The sequence below is a fragment of the Manis javanica genome, chromosome X (assembly GCF_040802235.1).
Source record: "Manis javanica isolate MJ-LG chromosome X, MJ_LKY, whole genome shotgun sequence".
Lineage (NCBI taxonomy): Eukaryota > Metazoa > Chordata > Mammalia > Pholidota > Manidae > Manis > Manis javanica.
Genome location: NC_133174.1, coordinates 140,995,979 through 141,006,193, shown reverse-complemented (window position 1 = coordinate 141,006,193; position 10,215 = coordinate 140,995,979). Strand labels below are relative to the sequence as shown.

Sequence of the window (10,215 nt, the reverse complement as noted above, 5' to 3'; positions counted from 1 at the left end):
GCATGAGCTGCTCTGGAAGGTGGTGTCACCCACAGCCTCACACTCAGGGTTCCCAAATTCTCACGGGATTAAGGGAGGGCAAGCACTCCCTCCCGCTGAGTTGGGGAACAGTACAGGGACAGCTGCTCCTGATACCCAACTGGAAAGAGAAAGCACCTTCGCACCCTGATAACTCACCCTCTGGGTTTATCAGCACACTTCAGCCTGAGAGGATTTACCCCTAGAACAACACTAGAAGGTAAACATCTCTTGGAAAATCACCTTTTGTTAACACCGCTGAAAGGTTTTCTTATGTCCCTTTATTTGAGAAGAGTGAGGAACTTTCTCAGACAGTAAGTGCTACAGAGAATTATTTACCTACCTAAGAAGCTTGGGAACTTTTGCCAGGATGCTGCTCTGCAAACTGAGTACACCCCTGCAGAGCCCCCTCTTCCCGCGTCAGCGCCAGCAGCGCACCTGCCCTGCCCTCTTCCTCTCAGCTGTGAGATTATGGGCAAATTACCTGACTTTATATTTAAAAGGATTAGAACAGTTCTGGGAAATAATAAGTGCTACAAATGCATTAAAATTTCATAACATTTATTGTATTGAGTAGCTTAGAAAAATACCTTGAAGCTTTAAGCTCCTTGCTTCCATTTTCTGTACACTCCTTACTGGCCCTTTACATCCTGGGTGAACCTTTCAACATTCGACTGTGTTACAGCATGTAGTTACTCTGTTTCCAAAGCTCAACCGAACAGACTGCTTTTCATTTCAGACTGTGTTTGGGGCCCATTAGCCCAGGCTGTCCAGTCTGACCAGTGACGCTGACAGTGGTCCTTGATTCTCCTTCCCTTCAAGCACAAATACCTTCTATCCCTTGGCTTTTCTCTATTAGTGATCCCTTGTGTTGATATATTATTTTAGGCCCTATTTTTCTTTTTTGCATTTAACCCCAGCATCTTTATAATTCATAATTCCTTTATTCTTTTTTTCAAGGGGTACATATGACACTTTGAAGACCAGTGTGAGACTAGAGAAGTATACAACCCCACACAGATTTGCCTCCATTCTAAGGCCATTCTCATTCTGAAGTTCTATCTTTTTAAATCTGGGAACACATGTTCATTTTGAGCCTTTTTTACCCTTCTCGTGTTAATACAGTCTAAAAGGGTCTTGTCAGGTAAATCTGTGTTATGCCTGGTCCAAGCACTGCCTGATTTCCTCCTCATTTCTTTTTGATACCCTGTTCCTGCATTTTTGGGTTTGGGGTCTACAGTCCTTTCTAAAGGAATTCTCTTATACATCTCCTGCCACGGGCCTTTGCAGATGATGTTTGTGCGCATATTAACCGTCCTATTCTACTCCAGTCAGTCATATCCTCTCATTGTGGTACTAAATGTTTTGGTGCCGTTAGACCCCTTGGCATTCTACTGATGCTCGGGGACCCTTTCTGAGGAGACTGTCTTTAAGTGGATATGTAAAATACATCAGATGACAAAGACAGCCAATGAAACCGAAAGGCAAATATTTTTTAATTGTGATGTAGTAATAAATGAGCTTCTTTATTGGTGTATTAGGTAATAAGATCTATCAGCAGGGCTAATAGCTGTTATTATTTCAGGGTATTTGATTTTTACTGGTGAGGAAAATCATAGGTGCCATTAATATTACTGTGCTTTGTTGCCAACATTCCAAATTGATAGAAATAGTAATTTTCAGTTAGAGTTCAAGGAAAATAAGCATGTGGACATTTTTTTCACATCAAAGTGCATAGATCCCCTATATTCTATCCGTAGCTGCCTAAGCAGGTTTCTACACTCCAGGTTGACGACTCCTGCTATTGGCCCTTCATACTTTCAGACTCAGTTCATATAAGCATCTCCTCTATAAAACTCTGTAAATTCACTGCGCTGTCTTGTACTGTATACGTACTTTGTTCATCCTCTATTACACAATATCCATTTATTATTAGTACTAGTACTATTATTACATAGTTTCCTGTATCTCTACTCTTTGTAAATATCTCTGCAGTTTTTTTTTTCCACTATCATTTTTTGGTATCCAGGACAGTGTCTGGCATTTTGCAGGAGCTCAATAAATATTTGTTTGATAAGTGAATTAAAACCTTACACAGCTTTGCTAAGTTTTCCCAAGTCTCCTTCTCAAGAGAAGGACCTGAATTTAAGTTATTCACTTCCTTAGGATGCAGTGTATAGCACTAAACTTTATATGAAAGAGGTGTGCTTTTAGCAGTGATTTTTGACCTAGTCTTACCTTAACTTTTTACTGTGCATGACATATACCTGATCTTGCGTGAAGTCACAGCTACCGATTTATAACTGATTCTTCAAAGTATTTTAACACCTTGTGAACATACAAATGGAAAAATTAATTCCATTGTTAGATAAAACTGTATTATAAAGAGTACCAACAAACAAATACATATTCCTATTTATAACTGAGAAAAAAAACCTGACAACAGAATATTAGTTGTTTACAAGGCACTTATTCTGAATAACATACTGGGACATTATAAATAACCTTAACTGTCAGTAAAAAATGTGCTCACAGAAAAATTTGTTCTAATGAGTCTAAATGTATTAAACTTACCACTATGTAGCATGAAACAGCTACTATTTAGTGTAGACTTTTATTTCCGTATCACCCAATTCCGTTCTGTATGAAGTCAGGCATCAAAGATCAGCTGAGGTTAGATAGCATGATGTTTTAGGCATTATTAGATGGTGGAGGTAGGCACGGTCTTTGATAAATAGTAATGACATGAGTTCTGATTGTGAGCAGAGACCGTCATACAGAGAAAACTAGGAGGAGGAATAGGGCAAGCTAGAGCCAAGGAGGAGCCGTCCATGAATTTCTTGTACTTGGCCTTCCGCTAGTTCTCAGGGCTGCTGGATGGATCTAGAAGCTCGCCCTCTTCCCTGTCTTTCACACACAGACACACCCACACATTCTTTGCACAATCCCTTCTCTTCCCTCCTGTGTTGTCTTGGAGGAGAAGGGTCATTTTCTAGGTGACTACAAAATTCTTATAATTATATATCTAATTAATGTAAAATATTTACAAGACAATGTTAATTCTATCCCACAATGAATTTTATTTTCTGTGCAAAAATATATTTCTCCTCTGCTTCAAAAATATTTTTTATGTAGAAAATCACTGAGATAAAGGAGTACCAGGGCCCCTCTCCTCCCGCCGCCCCCCTCCGCCCGCGCCCGCCCTGCCCCCCGCCGCGGGGCCCGGGCCGCGGCAATAAGAGCGCCAGCGGCGGCGGCTCCCGCGGCTCCTGCTCTGCCCCGCCTCGGCCCGGCGGGCGGGAGCAGCTGCGCGATGCCCTCGGTCCGAGCGGCCCCGCCCGCGCCCCGCGCCCGAGCCCGCGCCCCGCCGCCGCCGCCGTGGGCTGCCTCGGACCCAGGGAGACCGAGGCCCGGCGCCAGGGGGAGAGGGCGCAGCGCGAGGCCCACGGAAAGACGGAGAAGCAGCTGCAGAAGGACGAGCAGGTCTCCCGGGCCCCGCGCCGCCTGCCGCTGTTGGGTGCGGGAGAATCTGGCAAAAGCACCACTGGGAAGCCAGTGGGGATCCTGCCTGTTAATGGGGTTAATGGAGAGGGCGGCGCCGAGGACCCGCAGGCTGCAAGGAGCAACCGCGAAGGAATGGATTACCCCAGATGATGGCTGCAGTTTACCATCTTCCCGGCTGTGTCCTGTCACACCTTGCATGCTGCAATTACCCCGCCTTAGAAACTTATAATAAGAATACTCTTCTGTTATGGGCGGCGAGGGATGGAGCCCTGCCACCTAACTTCTAAAGATAACTGAAAAAAACAAAAACAAAAAAACAAAAGAAAAGAAAAACCTTATAAAACACACACACGCAAGAAACCCCAAAGGTGAAATCCCTAACTGGCAAAAATGTAGTGTACCTAACCAAAACAGCCATCTTTGTAACGTGATTGACAGCTCATACTGTACCAAAAGGGGGCATTTAAGAAATATGATAAGTCCTTATTGAACAACCTGTGTGCTAGATGCTCTGCTAAAAACCCGTGAGCCCTACTAACAACTTGCCTGCACTTCCGTGAATCTGTTGTACAAGTAAATATAAGTATCAACATAAGTGATAAATAAAAATTATCTGCATGTCTCAGCAAAAAAAAAAAAGAAAAAAAAGAATATCAGGATTGTTGAAGTAAAAGCCATTCCCGATTCACTTTTTGAAAATTTCAGCTTTTTTTTTCTTTTAAAAATCCGTACCAAGTAAATGGAAAGAGACAATTTACAATGAAAAGCTGTGAGGATAAGTGAGGTCGGATGACCGTGAAATGTTTGGAAAAAAGCATTGTAATTATGAAGGCTTTTCTTGTTTTAGTAGCATAGTTAGGTTTCCCGTTTCAAGAAAGACAACAATAGAAACCTCCTGGAGGCCCAGGGAGGCCCTGGGAGGCTGTTTTCGTCCGCGGCCGTGAGCTGCGAAGCTGCGGCAGCCCCGTCGCGTCCTCTCCCCGCAAGGCGCGTGCTGTGGCTCCCGGAGGATCCGTTATTACAAACCCACACCGAGACTAGAGGGATTTGCGTGTCACCCAGGCCGAGATGTTCAGCCTTAGCCCGTGTCGACAGTCTCTCTCTCGCTGCCAAGGACCCGGGCAAGGCACTTCCTTCCTCTGTCCATCTCCTTCTTCCTCTCTTTTTGGCTTCTAACCGGAGAATGTTTTCCACCTTTATTTTCTTTTTCTGTTCAAGCCCTACAGCGCTGCCTAAGGCCAAATGCTGCAGGGATTAGAAAAACGAAGCGGCCAAGCCAAATCCATAGTGACAGACAGCGGACGCATAGAAATTTCAGCAGGTGCACGCACGTCCAGCTTTGTCTCTGGCATTGCCCACCAACATTAACATCACTACATTTCCTGAGGTAGGGTTCTCACAAAACAAAAATCAAGGAACTAACAAAGTGGTAGTCACGCATAGCCTGCAGGTTAATGAGTCTGCTATTCATTAATGTCAACCTGGAGTTCTTGAGTAGACGCACGTTTGGGATAGATGGCCCACCCTACACAAGTCTGTTTGCCATCAGCAAGGCAGAGATAAGAAAACACACCTACTGCTCTTGTTACACCCTTCAGATAGCCTGCCTGGTCTTTAACATTAGGATGGCCTGTTGTGAGAAGATGGGCTGGAAACTGAGGCTACTGACCCAAGAAACAACCTAAATAAGACCATTTCACCTTTTGGGATGTAAATTATGTTTTCCTTTAAAAAAAAACCCTTCTGTTATATTGGTTGTGTTGATTCAAGTAATGATTTTCGTAGACAAATAGGGCATGTAGTTTAGAACATGGTGGGATTTTGAAAACATTCTGTAACTCTCTAATTGTGTATTTGTGTATATGTACATATATGTATGTGCATATGTATATGTGGCATTTTCCTTTTTATTTCAATGATTTTAGGGAATGGTACAGATATAGCAAAGCAGTGCTTCATACTACATGTGCTATTAAAGTTCATTTTGAGCTTTTACTTATAACTGGTCAAAACTAGTCAGTTTTCTGTTTTCCTGAAGGAAAAATCTTAGATGTAATCTTAGAGCCTAATACTCTAATGTTTTATTTTTACTGAGGCAAAACAAAATGAAGGCAATATATACCCTCACTGCATTTCACTTGTCATGAATTTACTGTGAATAGGCATTGAGTTGATAAGCATTTATTTTTAGTTTATAAAATTTCAGGGATTTTGATAAACATGATTTCTGGATTATGGGCTAATATTGTGATACTGTCACGTCGTCCCTGTTATTGGCTCGTGATTGATTCCCTCTGCCTTTGTCATCTCCAACATGAGGTATTCCCATTATAGTCCTCCTTTCCTCTTCTTAAGTACAATATTGTTCACATTGTCTCTTGGACAGGAAAGGTATTATTGTGGGAAGTAGCTTTTGTTTTGACACAGTGTGGCAAACCTTTCATTCCATAGCTTCCTGTCAGGCAGGCAGCTGGCTCTCTAGGCAGCTGTTGTTTTGATTTCAATGACGTGAGAGTCAGGGAATGTTTTCCTAGGTGGAGCCATATAAAATTGTCAATTTGGTAGGTCATACGTGACTGACTATTGTCAGTGTCATACAGTTTAGCCTAATATTTGAACTCTCTTTGGTAGTTTGACTATGTTTTCATGTTATTTTAAATAATGTAGCAATAGCAACTGAAAAAGTTCTGGTAGATTGTGGTAGTTAATGAGCTTGAAGTAACTTTTAAAAGGATCTAGGCTAGGATATCATCGAACAGTGGCATTTTCTCTAATAAATAGATCAGGTCATGTGATACCCATATAAAATGAATTCAGCATAAGGTAAGAATGCCAGGGCAACTAGAAATGTTCCCTTGGAGAATTAAGAAGTACATTTCTATCACGACATAGAACTTAAATTTTTACTTGAACTGTTAGCAACTGTTCTCATGTTTATCTTAGCCATCATATTTCTACAGAGATTACAGAGTTGTGAGTAGGAAATAATAGTGAATGGTGAATAACTCTGGTTTTATTTTATGAAATAATATGAAAAAAATATAAACTCAATTTCACAGCACTATATCAACTCAATTTTTCTAGTAGTTTAAACAAGTGTTCTCTTTTTTTGTGAAGTGAAAGTGCATCTTATTATGAGTGGCCTGTATTACTACTAAGTTAAGGTTAAGTTTGGATAAGGCCAGTGTTTTTAGTTTGTGTTTGTGATTGTAACTCATCTGTTCGTTATATATAGTCTCATAACTGTAGAGACAAACTGGCATTTTTCAAGGGTATGACAGTCTCTCTAGCTATTCCACAGTGAATCTAAAATCATTCTTTAAAAGGAATGTCTAAATTCCAACTTGGAGTGATTTTTTTTCTCCAGAACAAATATATTTTGTAAATATAGTAAAATATTTTGAACACTGAATGCCTTCTACTTAAGGACTCTGAAATTAAAGGTTGAAATTTCTGCCTGTTTTATGATTACTTCAAAAAATATAATGCAAAGTTTGAATATTAATTTTGAATAGAAATATTTCTCTATTAAGGCCCTAAAGTTTTACAACTTAGAGTTTTTTTCTAAGCTGTTCAGCATGTCAATTATTTAGGAGTTTTCTTTTGTATACAACAATGGGAAATCACACTTACATGTGAGCTGTTAAGAAATGCATCCAGAAATCAGAGAAGAAAAAAATAGAGATAGTCAACAGGTATTGAAAAGAAAATTAATGTTCATTCTTCTATAGAGATAAATACATATGTTGCTATTTTATGTTTCAAAATAGGTATTTTGTGAATGGAATGTTGTTTCTTTTCTTAAGTTGTGAGGACTTGGCAGAGTTTCTGGGTTGTCCCTGAGTGTATCTCTTCTCCCCTCTCTTGTCTTATTCCTTGGACTGTTACATGGGAGGACAGTTAGCAGAAGATCAGTTAAAAGAGGATCGGTAACTTGTGCTAATAGTAGTTGATGTGGAGTCAGCTGCCAGATAAAGGAAATGGTTTGGGCACAGCACACTATAGTTCTGTGCCTACAATGTGGATCTTTGCATTCTGTTTCACATGATTTGAAAAAATATGTATGCATAAAAAAATGTTTTTGTGGACTTTCTTATTTCCCTCCCCCACAGACCCTGCTCCAAACTTGGAAAGTTTACTTTCCAGTTATGAGTCTGTACTCTATGAAGGGTTACAGACAGCTAAACAAAAGGGTAATTTTGTATTTTCATGCCCTATGTGAATGTAAAGTAGGAAGGTTTTTTTGGATGGAGGCCAATGTCATATCCATCTGTAGCCTCAGTCAGGGTTGAGCTGAGACTAAAACACGAACCTGTGTGGTGAGCAGCTCAATGGAACCCAAATGAACATTTTATTTTATTATTTTTGTTATTTTGATATCATTAACCTACATGAGCAACATTATGGTTACTAGACTCCCCCCATTATCAAGTCCCCCCCACATACCCCATTACAGTCACTGTCCATCAGAGTAGTAAGATGCTATAGAATCATTACTTCTCTGTGTTATTCTGCCTTTTCCATGCCCCCCCTCACATTATGTGTGTTAATAGTAATGTCCCTTTTTCCCCCTTCTCCCTCCCTTCCCACCCATCCTCCCCAGTCCCTTTCCCTTTGGTAACTGTTAGTCCATTCTTGGGTTCTGTGATTCTGCTGCTGTTTTGTTCCTTCAGTTTTTGCTTTGTTCTTATGCTCCACAGATGAGTGAAATCATTTGATACTTGTCTTTCTCCGCCTGGCTTATTTCACTGAGCATAATACCCTCTAGCTCCATCCATGTTGTTGCAAATGGTAGGATTTGTTTTCTTCTCATGGCTGAATGATATTCCATTGTGTATATGTGCCACATCTTCTTTATCCATTCATCTACTGATGGACACTTAGGTTGCTTCCATTTCTGGGCTACTGTAAATAGTGCTGCAAACAAGCATTTCAACTCATCATTGTGATGATTCTTTTATGTTCTCTCCTAACCCCCTTGGGTGAAGGAAGTACAAAGCATGCATGACATCTTGAATTTGCATTTACATATCCTACAGGGGATGAGATGAAGCAAAATCCCCCTAAAAAGAAGAAAACTGGTCTCAAACCATCCTTGGTGTGGCCCTACTTGTGACACTTTAATCCAGCCATCTTCGAGCCAGCAATACGCTGACTTCTGGCAACACTCTAGAAGTGAGCAGTATTTTGCCTTCTCCCAAATTATCTGATCTATTTTCCTTAAAAAAATGAATTTAAAAAACCCTTTTCTGAATGTGGCCACTAGAGAGGACAATCAGCTCTGTTTTTTCCTTTCTAGCAGGTCACAGGAGAATTCTAGTATTTGAACACGGTGCAATTCAGAACATCTCAACATGAAAATTTGATTTTGAGCTGCACCAAGTAGAGGTTTCGGTGACACTCGAATGGTGATCTGGCTTTGCATCTGCTGCGTTCCTTCCAGGGTTGAAGAGTCGCTGATTTTAGTTGATCAGAGTAGTGGTGGAGACATAAGGCTCGGCTCTGACCGTGGTCTGATTGCACGTATGTGAGCCCTGGCTGCACCGCCTCTCGCTAACATAACTCTGACAGCGACTTGAACCTCCTAAGCCTCAGTTTCCATGTGTAGACATTGTGGGAAACGATATTATGCAGTTCATGTGGTCAACCTAAGGAGTAGTGTTCAGTATTGTGCTGGGTATACAGAGTAAGGACTAAATGATTGGTTTTATTGGGTTTAAATATTGATAAAATCTAGGCGTTTTTTCAGTGTTTGTTCATCTAGTGGTAGCTTCTTGCTGTGTGTATCTATATCAATGTATCTGAATTTTAAGCCCTTAGAAGATAACATTATGGATACTGTACACCTTTTCACAGGGTCTTATACACAGAGGTTTTTTTGTAAATAATTATTATGTTGTTTGTAATACATGCCAAATACTTGTTTGACATCGATTCTATAGCTTTGGACCATTGGTGAGAACTGGATGCCAAATATGTAACACATTTATTTATGAAAGGATGAGCTGGATATTCTTATCCTGAGGGTTAGCTTGAACTTCAGCCTATAGATAAACTCATTCTGGAGAATGGAGGAAGTGGAGGAATGTGGTGATATTTTAACAGTTTGGTCCGATAATAGGTTATTTGTACTTCTACATTATTTTAAATAATACACACACATACCTTTAATCATTTAATACATATGCCAGTTAGTTCTTTTGATGTATCTTTCCCATTCCTTATCCCCCATGTCTTGATGGCCAAGGGTATCTAAGCGATGATATAGACAGTCTTGCTCATAGTGCCTCATTGAGTACTTTACATGTAGTTATTTATAGAATAAATGAATGAGGATCACTTTTCTTTGTGTACTTTTTATTATTTTTTATTAAGGTATGATTGATATACACTCTTATGAAGGTTTCACATGGAAAAACAATGCAGTTACTACATTTACCCATATTATCAAGTCCCCACCCACACCCCAATGCAGTCACTGTCCATCAGTGTAGTAAGATGCCACAGATCCACTATGTGACTTTTCTTTATGTATTTATTGACTGTTTTGTTTCCTGAGCTACAAGGACAGATAATTGTAGTTTGTGAATTGATCTAATTGCAGCATATTGTGTTGTGAGGTATAACAAGTTCATTGTCTGACAAAATTTTTCAGTTGTATATTAAGTAGACATTAATATTGTGTATATATAT

At 40.2% G+C, this 10,215-nt stretch overlaps 1 protein-coding gene across 1 annotated transcript; it reads left to right on the top strand.

Annotated features, from left to right (window-relative positions):
* Nucleotides 1-388: 388 nt before the first annotated feature.
* On the top strand, nt 389-4,179 carry LOC118973661 (uncharacterized). Its single transcript, XM_073227557.1, has 2 exons — nt 389-481; nt 3,154-4,179. The coding sequence occupies exons 1-2, from the start codon at nt 389-391 to the stop codon at nt 3,670-3,672; spliced, it is 612 nt and encodes a 203-aa protein (XP_073083658.1). The 3' UTR covers nt 3,673-4,179.
* Nucleotides 4,180-10,215: the final 6,036 nt, after the last annotated feature.

Coding starts and splice junctions, on each gene's coding strand:
- LOC118973661 (XM_073227557.1), top strand. CDS start 389: ATGCTGCTCTGCAAACTGAGTACACCCCTGCAGAGCCCCCTCTTCCCG. Junction 482..3,153: donor CTGCCCTCTTCCTCTCAGCT/GTGAGATTATGG, acceptor TTTTTTATGTAG/AAAATCACTGAGATAAAGGA.